The sequence below is a fragment of the Chiloscyllium punctatum genome, chromosome 10, assembly GCF_047496795.1.
Source record: "Chiloscyllium punctatum isolate Juve2018m chromosome 10, sChiPun1.3, whole genome shotgun sequence".
Classification (NCBI taxonomy): Eukaryota; Metazoa; Chordata; class Chondrichthyes; order Orectolobiformes; family Hemiscylliidae; genus Chiloscyllium; species Chiloscyllium punctatum.
Genome location: NC_092748.1, coordinates 8,260,885 through 8,275,621, shown reverse-complemented (window position 1 = coordinate 8,275,621; position 14,737 = coordinate 8,260,885). Strand labels below are relative to the sequence as shown.

General features: G+C 49.1%; 1 protein-coding gene across 3 annotated transcripts in view; it reads left to right on the top strand.

Moving 5' to 3' along the window:
- The first annotated feature begins 2,319 nt into the window (after positions 1–2,319).
- The window catches only part of LOC140481866 (uncharacterized), a 61,355-nt gene continuing 48,937 nt past the window's right edge, over positions 2,320–14,737 (top strand). For all 3 annotated transcript variants that reach the window (XM_072578447.1, XM_072578448.1, XM_072578446.1), the window contains exons 1-5: positions 2,320–2,944; positions 6,297–6,563; positions 7,473–7,638; positions 11,428–11,628; positions 14,018–14,238. In XM_072578447.1, the coding sequence (XP_072434548.1) occupies positions 2,858–2,944; positions 6,297–6,563; positions 7,473–7,638; positions 11,428–11,628; positions 14,018–14,238 (942 nt within the window). In that variant the 5' untranslated portion in view covers positions 2,320–2,857. The remainder of the gene's footprint in view (positions 2,945–6,296; positions 6,564–7,472; positions 7,639–11,427; positions 11,629–14,017; positions 14,239–14,737) is intronic.

Sequence of the window (14,737 nt, the reverse complement as noted above, 5' to 3'; positions counted from 1 at the left end):
CTCTCTGGGGTTTTTTTGGACCATGTCCTAGACTCTGCAGCCAATGAAAGCAGGTCCCCCTCTATCTCTCTTTCCTGTTCTTCTCAATGGTCCAGATGTCCTGGTCCCAATCTGGGGGAACACTAAGGCATCTTGAGGGCCACAAAAGAACCACACAGTCTGGGAAGCTGATTCACATTGCAAGGTGGATTGGGTGGTTTACCAGAGATAGCTTTGGGGAAACCTGCGGTGATTGTCTCAGCAGTGTGTAAACCTGGACTGTATATCCATCATGTTCCCAATTACTTACACAGATTGATCCAAGGCTGCGTCAAGCAGACGTGGACCCTGCTTCAGGAGCAAGCGCCTTTCAATCTGGGGAAGGCGATGGCCTAGTGGTAACATTGCTGGACTGTTAACCCAGAGACCCAGATAATGTCCAAATGCACAACAGATGGTGGAATTTGAATTCAATAAATATCTGGAATTAAGAGTCTGATGATAACCATGAATCCATGGTTGATTGTCAGGAAAAAAACATCTGGTTCACTGATGCCCTTTAGGGAAGGAAACTCCGTCCTTACCCGATCTGGCCTACATGTGACTTCAGGCCCAGAGCAATATTTTGGACTCTTAACTGCCCTCTGGGCAATTAGGGATGAGCAGAAAATGCTGTCCTAGCCATTGATGTCCACATCCCTTGGGTGAATAAAGGGGAAAAAAAATCAGAGCAGTGTATCAAAGCACTTTCCCAACCACCCCAATTTGTCCATTTGGAGACTGCATCTTCCATTTTAACTCTGTAGTACTTGTCCCTTGGTGTAAGCTTGGTTTCCAATGCTGTTATCATCAAACTCTCTGACCAATATAGTGTGTGCAGAATGAACAATTCGCCAACAAGTAGATAGGGCAGCACTGCATCAACTCATAACAACCAGTGAGTCATTGTGGAAATGAATGTACTGGTCTTACAGGAGCACCATTTTGAAGAATACAAGACAATATGCACCGGTTTGTCTCATTCATCAGTCTTACTGGCTTTTCCTTCTGGTGAGTGGGAGATTGACAGTCACTTAGCAGTTACTAAGGGGGCATGTTTTAAAATCAGACGACCCTCCACCTTTCGAAATATCCGGTTAAGGAAGTAGATATTGACTGAGCTAAAGAACCAACCACTTGCAATTTGTTTTGTCACACCAGTGCATTTCCTGGGAGCTTTGGGAATGAGGTTTGGGAATGCTTTACACCAGGTAGAACACACCCACCAATGCGACTATGACAGCACCACATGACTGTGTCTGCAGGTGAAGGTGGCACTATGTTACTGGCTCCACTCATTCACTGTCCTGAGAGTCCCATTAAAAATAAACTGGGGAACACGGATGGCTGTCAACTGCTCACAGAATAACCCCCCGTCCCAAACTCCCAATGGTGTCCCAGCCTAGACAAGCGACTGGATGTGGTGTCCACCAATTCTTGCACCCACATCATTCCCACCTAAATCCACCTCACACCTGTTTCCCCTGCTCCCTACTCTCCCCAAACCCAGCTCCTCACTCTCCAACCCCCCTCGATCTCCCTGTCACTCCCCATTTCTCCCCCCCATTTCCCTCCGACTCCCCACCCTCCCACTTCTCCCCAATCCACCACTACCCCCAACACCTCCTCTCACTCTGTCCCTCACGCCAATCTCCCCCCAACCCCTACCCACTCCCTCTGAACAACTCCCCCCACCACTTCACTTCCTCTGAACTCCCCTCACAACCACCCCATACCTCTAACCCATACCACCCTCCACACCCCTCACCAACCACCCCCCCAAACCACTCCACACCACTCCCTCCATACACCCCCAGTCCCCACCACTTGCTGGCTGTCTTTCTGTCAATGGCTATTAAGTCACAATCCAACTCTTGATTGGACCATGTTGATATGGTGGGACTGGGAACAAGTGGACCACTCACTTTCTGCTCCCCCCACCTCCGTGTGTCTGCGAAGGGGGGTGGTAGACATGAGAATCAGTTCCCCGGCAGATACCGCTGAGCCGACCAAAGCTCTGACTGAGGCCCAGATCCACGATAACTGGTATTTTGGGTCCTGGGGGGTAGATCAGACAGACCTGCCTATGTCCAGTTACAGGGGAGTCTCATACTGGAATGACAGCAGTTAAAGGGATTACACTGTGACTTTATTCTCTGTGATTGGCAGGGAGAGAGGGAGAGAGGGAGAGAGAGAGGGAGGAGTAAGCCTGCTCCTTACTGTCTCTGAGAGGCTGTTTGTTCTTTTTCAGTGGCGTCTAGCTGCTTCCAAGGCAACCAGCTAACACTGCACAGAGCCAGAGGCAGAGACTGTGAGCAGCCCAGCCTCCCAGCTCCCAGCTTTACTGCTTCCCTCCCTCTGCCAGGATTCACTGAGAACTCAGAGTCAACCAGGATCCGTGGTAACTGGTGACCCTCTGGAATACCGCTCTAACAGGATTCCATTTCAGGCAGGTCAGGGATCAACTGAGATCCTGCTCTGTTGGAGTGAAAGAACCACTGGAATTCTGTTCCACCGGTAATAGGGATCCATCATTTTACTATTTCATTGGAATTAGGGATCTATCAGGATCCTGCTCTACCAGGATTGGGCATCCGGGAGGATGATGCTTCTTTTGAATCTGGGACCCACTGGGGATAGGGATAGGAATCCACCCCGATACAACCTCATTTGAATTAGGGATCCTAGCAGGATTCTGTTCCACCAGGGTTGAGGATTCACCAGGATGCTGTTCTGCTGGGATTCGACTGCTCCTTCCAGTCAGTCCCAGGGGGATTTACAGAGGGAAATGTAAATCAAAGAGGTGGGGGAAGCGAAGGCAGGTTAAGGAGCGGGAAGGATGTGGAACCTGTCCTTACTGAGCCGTGGCTGTGGAGACCTGGCGAACAGGAAACACAAGCGATTGGATGTTTACTTGGAAGATCAGGTAAGGCAGTGACGGGATCTTTTGTGTAGTAGGTCAAGTAATCCATCCAGGGGAAGCCAGGGATCTGCATGCGTGCCCCCCACTTGAGAGGTCCAGGCCAGGAATCCAAACCCAACCATTCCCCCTCTGGCCAAGGGCTGATGGTAAGGGAGTGATGGCTAGACCTGCTGTGCTAACCAACATCAATAGTTTTCAGAGAGACAGAGACCAACCATTGCTGTCCAGCCAGATAAACAGTGACTCCTCTCTTACTGTGTTATAATCACCCCCCCCCCTCCCAGAATGGGAGCAGTTACAATATCGATACCCCTGTGAAAATGGCACCAGAGCTCTCTGAAAGTTGAGTGTAAGGGGAGAGTGGACAGAGTGTGGTCACTGAGTGAGGGTGTAGGGAGAGAGGGGTACAGAAGGTGGTCACAGAGTGAGGGTGTAGGAGGTGAGGGGTACAGAGAGTGGTCACGGAGTGAGGGAATAGGGGGAGAGTGGACAGAGAGTGGTTACAGAGTGAGGGTGTAGGGAGAGAGGGGTACAGAGAATGGTCAAGGAGTGAGGGTATGGGGGACAGTAGACAGTGAGTAGTCACGGAGTGAGGGTGCAGGGGGAGAGGGGTACAGAGAGTAGTCATAGAGTGAGGGTGTAGGGGTGAGGGGTACAGAGAGTGGTCACGGAGTGAGGGTGTAAGGAGAGAGGGGTACAGAGAGTGGTCATGGAATGAAGGTGTAGGGGGTGAGGGGTACAGGGAGAGGTCAGGGAGTGAGGAATAGGGGGAGAGTGAACAGAGAGTGGTTACGGAGTGAGGGTGTAGGGAGAGAGGGGTACAGAGAATGGTCAAGGAGTGAGTGTGTAGGGGGTGAGTGGACAGACAGTAGTCACGGAGTGAGGGTATGGGGGAGAGGAGTACAGAGAGTGTTCATGGAGTGAGGGTGTATGGGGTGAGGGGTACAGAGAGTGGTCATGGAGTGAGGGTGTAGGGGGTGAAAGGTACAGAGAGTGGTCACGGAGTGAGGGTGCAGGGGGAGGGGGTACAGAGATTGGTCACGGAGTGAGGGTGTAGGGGAGAGGGGTACAGAGAGTGGTCATGGAGTGAGGGTGTAGGGAAGAGGGGTACAGAGAGTGGTCACAGAGTGAAGGTACAGGAGGTGAGGGGTACAGAGAATATTCATGGAGTAAGGGTGTAGGGAGGGAGGGCTACAGAGAGTAGTCACGGAGTGAGGGTTTAGGGAGGGAGGGGTACAGAGAGAGGTCATAGAGTGAAGGTGCAGGAGGTGAAGGGTACAGAGAGTGGTCATGGAGTGAGGGTGCAGGGGTGAGGGGTACAGAGAGTGGTCATGGAGTAAGGGTGTAGGGAGGGAGGGGTACAGAGTAGTCACGGAGTGAGGGTGTAGGGAGGGAGGGGTACAGAGTAGTCACGGAGTGAGGGTGTAGGGAGGGAGGGGTACAGAGAGTAGTCACGGAGTGAGGGTGTAGGGAGGGAGGGGTACAGAGTAGTCACGGAGTGAGGGTGTAGGGAGGGAGGGGTACAGAGAGTAGTCACGGAGTGAGGGTGTAGGGAGGGAGGGGTACAGAGAGTAGTCACGGAGTGAGGGTGTAGGGGGTGAGGGGTACAGAGAGAAGTCATGGAGTGAAGGTGCAGGAGGAGGGGGGTACAGAGAGTGGTCATGGAGTGAGGGTGCAGAGGGAGAGTGGACAGAGAGTATTCACGGAGTGAGGGTATAGGGGGAGAGGGGTACAGAGAATGTTCATGGAGTGAAGGTGTAGGGGGTGAGGGGTACAGAGAGTGGTCACAGAGTGAGGGTGCAGGGGAGAGGGGACAGAGAGTGGTCACGGAGTGAGATGTTCCAGAAGGGGTTGTCTCTGCCTCTGTAAGAGCCACTGGCTATTGGGCACAACTGGAAATGGTGCTGAGCTGACTGTGTTGGATAGGCAAGGAACCATGTACACTCCGGTGAGAAGGGTTTTGTTTGTGGGGATCAGGCAAAATTGTCTGAGAAACCCTGGCCAGAAGGGTCAGTCAACCAGGAATGCACATTGGAGATAATATAACTGTACCAGAGGCCATGGGTGGATGGATTCCTGTTCACTCCCCTGTGATGTGACTGGTGGGAGGGGGGCATTTAATAAAGCTGAAGGCTATGGGGTTGGGCACCTTGCCTCTCCAATCAGCTTAAATCTATGACAGAAGGCCCATGGTCATTCTTCCCACCCTGTTACCAATTGACGCCCTTAACGTGGGCGATCACTGCCCATTTGGGGAGGCAACGGCCCATTGTATTAGCGAAAGACTATTAATCCAGAAACCTAGGCAACACTCTGGAGACCCAGGTTCAAATCCCGCCACAGGAGATGGTGGAATTTGAATTCAATAAATAGTCTAATGATGGCCAATAAACCATTGTTGATTGTCAGAAAAAACCCATCTGGATCACTAATGTCTTTGAGGGAAGAAATCTATCTTCCTCAGCTGGTATGGCCTACATTTGAATCCAGACCCACAGCAATGTGGTTGACTCTTAACTGCCCTCTGGGTAATTGAGAGATGGGCAATAAGTGCTGACCCAGCCAGAGATACCCACATCCTGTGAGCGAATGAAAAAAACAATGCAGGGATGCCATTCTGCAGTCTGGTATTAACCCAGTGGTAGGTAGCAGACTCCCCATATGCGGAGTCCAAATTACAATCTCTATTCGGCTTGCCGCTCCCAGGGGAACTGGATGTGTTGGGGGAGTGGAGTGTCACTTAAGAAAAGGCACTGCATGCTGGATTGTGGGACCCCTCTGCTCATGCTGTTGGCATCCTCCAACACACCCATCGCCTACATCACTCACCTGCAGCCTGGATCCTGGGCCTCAGGGGGTGTTGTTCTAGTTGCATCCACTGCTTCACTGGGTGGGGTGGGGTGGGGTGGTGACCGAGTCCACAACAGCTGCCAGCCTCGGATTGGCCAGCGTCTCTCTGTGGGTAAGGTTTGTACCGCCGGGGGTCCTGATCGTGGGTCCCATTGGTGCCCAATTTTGCTCATAGCAACAATGGACCTTTCCGGAAAGAAGCAAGGCAGGACCAGAGTGGCGAAGGCTCCTGCTGTGGCCATATGATTCTCCCCCACTTGTGGGGAATTGAATCTTTTTTATGCAGTGACTGACTTGCACTCTCTGAAAGGGTCATGGAAAAGAATGTAGTGGTGGGAGTGAGATCAATTGAATATCTTTTTCAAAGGGTCAGCACAGGCCCCAGAGGCTGAGTGGCCTCCTTCTGTGATGGATTACGATGTTATGTGAGTTAATAAGCATCGTTCAACCTCTCCCAGTCTCTTCTGGGTGAATCCTAAACCTGTTTCACACTTACCTTTGACAGGATTATTTTAACTGGAAGGCCCCGAGCAAGTCTGCCTGTGTCTCTCCGAAACCACACAATTCCGAAGACTTCCTACACCATCACTGCCAGCCAGTGCCCCCCAAAACCTTCAGCACACGTCGGGGGGCCCTGGTACTCTACTCGGAGGACCTGGCGCTACAATCCTGGCAGCACCAGCACAGCGTGAAGTGGCGGCACAGAGTGAGGGTTCAACTCAGCACTCTGCAGGATCTGGCTAGGGCCATCCTTGCCTACGGTCAGAGAGAGGTGGGTATTTCAAAAGGTTATCGGGATTAAGGATCATCCGTGTCTGGATGGGTTTAGCATGGGTGTCATTAGGGCGGCACGGTGGCTCAGTGGTTAGCACTGCTGCCTCACAGTGCCAGGGGCCCGGGTTCAATTCCAGCCTCGGACGACTGACTGTGTGGAGTTTGCACATTCTCCCCGTGTCTGCGTGGGTTTCCTCCGGGTGCTCCGGTTTCCTCCCACAGTCCAAAGATGTGAAGGTCAGGTGAATTAGTCATGCTAAATTGCCCATAGAGTTAGGTGCATTAGTCAGGGGTAAATATGGGGAGTGGGTCTGGGTGGGTTACTCTTCGGACGGTCGGTGTGGACTTGTTGGGCCGAAGGGCTGTAGAGAATCTAATCTAATGTCGTTTGGCAGAGAATGAGCCAGGTCTAGACAGTTTGGGTGTTGAATCGGTCATGTCTAGTTGGTTTGGGTAGTTAATGAGCCGTGATTAGGCAGTTTTTGCAGTGAATGAGCCAGGTCTAGATGGTTTGGGCAGTATATTAGTCAGTCTGGACAGCTTGCATAGTGAATCAGCCAGGTCTCAATCACTTCGCTGGTCCTCCTAATGAGGACCCCATGCTACTCCATGATCAGGCTAAGCCAGGTCGAACCTGTAGTACGATAGACTGTGAGAGAATGTTTCCGTGATCTCAACCTCCAGTCAATGCTCTTTGACCCCCTTCACCCAGGTGAGTGTGTCGACTGTAGTGAGATGCTGTATGTGTGGGATTGGTTTATCAGAAAGGAGTGGGCCAGTTTGGGTGGACTGAACGTTTTGCATTCCTGAAAAAAAAATCTTAAGCCAAATGTTCATACGCCTGTCGAACTGAAATGACCTCCGTGTGCAGTTTTCCTGAAGAAAGGTCTGTTGCTTTTGCTTCCAGAATGGCGCAGGCTCTATGCAAGTGGAGCCCTACCTGCATTTCCTCATTGGGCACAGGAATCGCTCGGGAAACCGTAAAATCCGTCCTGGCTACTCAGCCAAGCAATACCTGGCCTGCCTCGCCGAGACCTGTGACCCCACTCTCCTGTATCGGCTACAATGCTCAGGTTAGTCTGCTCCTTCCTGTTTGTAACCAAGCAGATTGGGAAGTGTATGCTATTAGAAGGGGGGGTAGCTCTGAATGACTTCATGTTGGTATTGCACTGAACTGCACTCAGATGGAGGTATTTGAGATCTGTACGTGTTCCTGGAGCAGATAACATCTCCTGATATTCCGAACTGATAAATCTTAGCAAGTTAATGTAAACTGCACTTAGTTATCTCACAATAATCAACTTGTTATGTATGACAGTGCCTCGTCTGTTTAGACTCATGGGTGGCCTGTTCTCTATCACTGAGCATTAGACAGGCCAGAGACTCAGTGTGTAGAGAGGAGGGCCAGACCGGAATACATTGCACACAATACAACAACAGCAGTATTCTGGATCTATTTAGCACCTTTTGCATAATGCACATCTCAAGATGCTTCACAGCAACATTATAATACAAACATAGTGCCAAACCACACAGAAAGGAGCAATTAGATCAGGTGACTAAAAGCTTGGTCAAAGTGGTAGTTTGTGAGCTTGTCTTAGAGGACGATTCTGAGGTAAGGAGGCAGAGAGGTGTAGGGAGGGAATTTCAGAGTGTAGGGTCCAGGCAGCTGAAGGGGCACAGCCACCAGTGGTGAAACCACCTTATAATTGGAGATTCACAGGAGACTGGAATGAGAGGGTACCTCAGAGGGTTGTGGGTTTGGAAATGGTTACAGACACAGGGAAAGCTGAGGTCATGGACGATATCAAAAAGCAGCGATGAGGAGTTTTTGAGGATTCATGTACTCCAGGTGAAGCCCAGAAAGAAGGGGCAGGTTTGGGAAAAGCTTCCTAAGGACATGAGTTGGGATGATCACGGCAAATGAGGTCACAACTTCCCCAACCAGTGGTGAACCTATCCAAGGATGCAGGAAGCATTGATTTATTTCAGAGAGGGCTTTGTGCGTGTGAGGGGGTGGGAGAGTTGAATGGCAAACTGTGTGTGAGAAAGAGTGGGGGCTTGGATGGGGTACAGCGTGTGTGAGACAGTGGTGGGTTGGATGGGGTATAATGTGTGTGAGACAGTGTTGGGTTGGATAGGGTATAGTGTGTGTGAGACAGTGATGGGTTGGATAGGGTATAATGTGTGTGAGACAGTGTTGGGTTGGATAGGGTATAGTGTGTGTGAGACAGTGGTGGGTTGGATAGGGTATAGTGTGTGTGAGACAGTGGTGGGTTGGATGGGGTATAGTGTGTGTGAGACAGTGGTGGGTTGGATAGGGTATAGTGTGTGTGAGACAGTGGTGGGTTGGATAGGGTATAATGTGTGTGAGACAGTGTTGGGTTGGATAGGGTATAGTGTGTGTGAGACAGTGGTGGGTTGGATAGGGTATAGTGTGTGTGAGACAGTGATGGGTTGGATAGGGTATAGTGTGTGTGAGACAGTGATGGGTTGGATGGGGTATAGTGTGTGTGAGACAGTGATGGGTTGGATAGGGTATAGTGTGTGTGAGACAGTGTTGGGTTGGATAGGGTATAGTGTGTGTGAGACAGTGTTGGGTTGGATGGGGAATAGTGTGTGTGAGACAGTGATGGGTTGGATAGGGTATAATGTGTGTGAGACAGTGGTGGGTTGGATAGGGAATAGTGTGTGTGAGACAGTGGTGGGTTGGATGGGGTATAGTGTGTGTGAGACAGTGTTGGGTTGGATAGGGTATAGTGTGTGTGAGACAGTGGTGGGTTGGATAGGGTATAGTGTGTGTGAGACAGTGATGGGTTGGATAGGGTATAGTGTGTGTGAGACAGTGATGGGTTGGATGGGGTATAATGTGTGTGAGACAGTGTTGGGTTGGATGGGGTATAGTGTGTGTGAGACAGTGATGGGTTGGATAGGGTATAGTGTGTGTGAGACAGTGGTGGGTTGGATGGGGTATAGTGTGTGTGAGACAGTGATGGGTTGGATGGGGAATAGTGTGTGTGAGACAGTGATGGGTTGGATGGGGAATAGTGTGTGTGAGACAGTGATGGGTTGGATAGGGTATAGTGTGTGTGAGACAGTGATGGGTTGGATGGGGTATAGTGTGTGTGAGACTGTGGTGGGTTGGATGGGGTATAGTGTGTGTGAGACAGTGATGGGTTGGATGGGGTATAGTGTGTGTGAGACAGTGGTGGGTTGGATGGGGAATAGTGTGTGTGAGACAGTGATGGGTTGGATAGGGTATAGTGTGTGTGAGACAGTGGTGGGTTGGATAGGGTATAGTGTGTGTGAGACAGTGATGGGTTGGATGGGGTATAGTGTGTGTGAGACAGTGGTGGGTTGGATAGGGTATAGTGTGTGTGAGACAGTGGTGGGTTGGATGGGGTATAGTGTGTGTGAGACAGTGATGGGTTGGATGGGGAATAGTGTGTGTGAGACAGTGATGGGTTGGATAGGGTATAGTGTGTGTGAGACTGTGGTGGGTTGGATGGGGTATAGTGTGTGTGAGACAGTGATGGGTTGGATAGGGTATAGTGTGTGTGAGACAGTGATGGGTTGGATGGGGTATAGTGTGTGTGAGACAGTGATGGGTTGGATGGGGAATAGTGTGTGTGAGACAGTGATGGGTTGGATGGGGAATAGTGTGTGTGAGACAGTGATGGGTTGGATAGGGTATAGTGTGTGTGAGACTGTGGTGGGTTGGATGGGGTATAGTGTGTGTGAGACAGTGATGGGTTGGATAGGGTATAGTGTGTGTGAGACAGTGATGGGTTGGATGGGGTATAGTGTGTGTGAGACAGTGATGGGTTGGATGGGGAATAGTGTGTGTGAGACAGTGATGGGTTGGATGGGGAATAGTGTGTGTGAGACAGTGATGGGTTGGATAGGGTATAGTGTGTGTGAGACTGTGGTGGGTTGGATGGGGTATAGTGTGTGTGAGACAGTGATGGGTTGGATAGGGTATAGTGTGTGTGAGACAGTGTTGGGTTGGATGGGGAATAGTGTGTGTGAGACAGTGATGGGTTGGATAGGGTATAATGTGTGTGAGACAGTGGTGGGTTGGATAGGGAATAGTGTGTGTGAGACAGTGATGGGTTGGATGGGGAATAGTGTGTGTGAGACAGTGATGGGTTGGATGGGGAATAGTGTGTGTGAGACAGTGATGGGTTGGATGGGGTACAGCGTGTGTGAGACAGTGATGGGTTGGATGGGGTATAATGTGTGTGAGACAGTGGTGGGTTGGATAGGGTATAGTGTGTGTGAGACAGTGATGGGTTGGATGGGGAATAGTGTGTGTGAGACAGTGATGGGTTGGATGGGGAATAGTGTGTGTGAGACAGTGATGGGTTGGATAGGGTATAGTGTGTGTGAGACAGTGGTGGGTTGGATAGGGTATAGTGTGTGTGAGACAGTGATGGGTTGGATGGGGTATAGTGTGTGTGAGACAGTGATGGGTTGGATAGGGTATAGTGTGTGTGAGACAGTGGTGGGTTGGATAGGGTATAGTGTGTGTGAGACAGTGATGGGTTGGATGGGGTATAGTGTGTGTGAGACAGTGATGGGTTGGATAGGGTATAGTGTGTGTGAGACAGTGGTGGGTTGGATAGGGTATAGTGTGTGTGAGACAGTGGTGGGTTGGATGGGGTATAGTGTGTGTGAGACAGTGTTGGGTTGGATGGGGTATAGTGTGTGTGAGATGGGGTAGGGGGTTGGGTGGAATATAGTGTGTGAGAGGGTGGGGAGTTGGATGGGATACACTGTAATTTTTGAGCTATAATCTTTAAACTCTTGTCAATGTGCTGAACAGGCTCCAACATTATCTAAAAGCTCTTTTGTCTCTGTAGGTTACACCAACAAACTGAACCAGCTGCAAGGGCAGTCCGTCGACTCACTCCTTCAACAGCAGACTAAGTGTGATCTGTCGAAGGCACCCAGACCCTATCGTGCCAATCCCTGCCTTCCTGTTGCTGACCTGTACCAGAGCTGGCCATGTTTGGATGAAGAGGATAAGGAGGAGCAGGGAGAGGAGACCATCTTTGACACAGGTACTGAACCTTCAGCAGTCAGTCAGCTCAAGGTGTTAGCGTCAGCTATTGCACTCTAACCTACACTGTTCACAATGTACAATAATGAGTGTCAGTGGCATAGCGATACGGTCAGTGGATTCATAATCCAAAGGCTAACATCTTAGAGACATGGGATCAAATCTCTCAATGGAATTTAAATGTAATCAATAAATCTGAAATTGGAACTATTCATTGTAATGAAGAATGAAATCAATTTAGTTCATTAGTATTTAGGGAAGAAGTCTTGCCATTTTTACTTGCTCTGTCCCACATCTGACTTCAGACCCGCATTAATTGAGTTGGTATGTCTGAAACGCTGTGCAAACCCCTCAGTTGGGAATGGACATGCCTGCAACATCCACATCACCTGAATAAATAAAAGAACAGAAATATAGACACAACTAAAGGCCATAGTCTGTGTTTCAGGGATAGGTAGCTACGAGACATTGGTTTGCACTGGTATCGTTTGTTCACGGTTTACTGTGATGACCAGCAGTGCAATTATTACTGATGTTTTGCGACTGACAATTTAGCTCAACCTCTTGGTTTTAACACCCAGACATGGCCAAGCTCTCCCCACCTGTGAGGGAGGTGGTAGTGCTGATGATAAATGATTTCAAATGGACATTGGTTGGACATGAGGAAAAGAAACCTCTGGGTCTCAGGAGGTAGAGTGGGGCAATGGGACTGACTGGATTATTTAACAGAAAACAGGGGTGGACTCAATAGACAACATCTTTCCTTCTATGGTGTAATGGGTCTATGGTGTTACTCTGTTGTTTCTAACTGCCCTGCTGCAAAGGGATCTGTGTTTCACCACACTTTGCCCATTTTCATGACTAGACACTTTAAGGAGTCTCTGGGCCCAGAGCATTACTGAAAGCATTGATGCTTGTGTTAGTAGGGTATACAGAGAGAATTGAGTGCCCACTTAGGATGATGAGGCAATTGTAAATATGAGCAACATGCAGATCTAAATTTGAAATGTAATATTTCCTTATTTATTAATTAATTCGCTACAAACAAAAGAAGTATGTCCAAGCCTTGTGTCTTTTTTGAATTACCAAGAGCCCAAGGAAGCTACAGTTCTCCAGTGCTTTCTCCAGAGCATTTGAGTTTGACTCACCAATCAATCAGTTTCTTCCCATTGTGTAGATTGCAGTGATTGGTGGAAATTTGGCATTCTTGCCTTTGTACTGATCAGTCTGAGATGGAAAGCTTCAGCAACCTACCCCTCTCCTCAGTAATATTACTTAATCTTGATCTCAAACTGAAGTCAAAAGAAACTGGAAGGGAATTGCAGGAAATCATGTCGTAGATTCTAGTAGTCTAGACTGATGCCCGAACTATACTTCACTGAGACTTTTTTGTTGTTCTTCCTCAACTGTTAACATTGTTTCTTTCTGTATCTGTTTGTATGTCTCTGGGAATATTTTAAAGGGCAGAGTGTATGTTATACAGAGTTATAACTTAGCATTTTGTGTTTCTTTCCTGACATTTTTAAAAGACAATCTCTTTGCAATCAATAACTGTGTTCTTGTTTAGTAGAGACCAGATGAGTATTTCTTTCAAACTGGATTCATCAGTCAGGTAAACTAGGGGCTTTGGATAGGTTGATTAAATCTTTTCACATTATTGATGGCGCCAGAATTAGTCAGATTTCAACATCCTACCCCAGTGAGTTGTGACAACAGCTACTTAACGAAAATAACTAAAACTAACCCACCACCCTGCTACATTATGTGGGTTACACAACGCGCTGTTGTGCATTTAAGTAACCAAACTAGTCTTACCACCCCAACCTGGCAGTGGGTTAGGTACAACTGAGCAAGGTGATAACCCAGTGATACTGTCACTAGTCTGTCACTATTGTCACTAGAGAGCCAGGTAATAGCTTAGGGACATAGGTTCAAAACCCACCAATGGTAAGTGGTGGAATTTGAATTCAATTTTTTTAAAAACCTGGAATCAAGAGGCTAATGATGACCATGAAACCCATTGTTGATTGTTTGAAAAACCCATCTGGTTCACTAATGTCCTTCAGGAAAGGAAACTGCCATTCTTACCCGATCTGGCCTACACGTGACTCCAGACCCACAGCAATGTGGTTAACTCTTAACTGTCCCCTGGGCAATCAGGGGTAATCAGGGACAAGACAGTAAGTGCTGGCCTAGTCAGCAACGCCCTCACCCTATGAATGCACTTTTTTCTAAAATTCCCACCCATCTGAGTCTTGCCCTGTTGCGGTTCCAGAGAAAGGTAGACTCTAGTGAGTGTCCTGCACACATTACAGCGATCTGTTAGGAACTGGAGCAGGAATTGCACCAAGTGTTTAAATGCAGTGGTGATTTCTTTCCCTCTTGCAAAGGTGAGAGCTGCCCTGCCACTGATAATGAGGTCAAAGGAACACAATCTGACAGCTCGAGGCCTGGCGTGAGGGAAATTCTGACAAATAGGGAGAGTGGAGCAGAGGGTTCCAATCCACAGGAGACTAGCCTCTATGTTCTGGTCACTGTCCCAGCCAGGGAGCTGGAGCAGATCACAGAGGAGGCTGACCAGGTGCAAGCCACTCAGCAAGTGTTCAACACGGTGAGACACGTTTGCCAAAGGACACTGTCGTTGCTGGCGCATTTCTCTCTTAACCCTTTCATAACCCTCTGTTGGCCCCTTATAGCCCCATTGCACCCCTTCAATTCCTCTATTTCCCTCTCATGAGACCCATTGTCCACACATAGCTCCCATTCTCTCCATTACTCCTCATACCCCATTATTTCACCCCCTCATTTCCTCCTTTTGCCCCTCTAATACATGCTCCATTACACTTCCCCTCTGCCCTCAGTTATCTCACTCACACCCTCCTGTTTCTCCTTTTGTGCTATCCCATTGATCCTCACCTATGTGCTCTGTTACCCCTCTGGTATGTATTCAATGGCCCTTCCCCATATACACCCTGTTGCCTCTTTCATAGTGACCTTTTGCTCTCCCATATGTGCCGTTCCTCCTCTCACACCTTCTTGTTGTTACTCTCATACCCTCCAGTTGCCCCTCTTGAAGGCCCCTATTTCTCCTTTTGTGCACCAATGCCTCC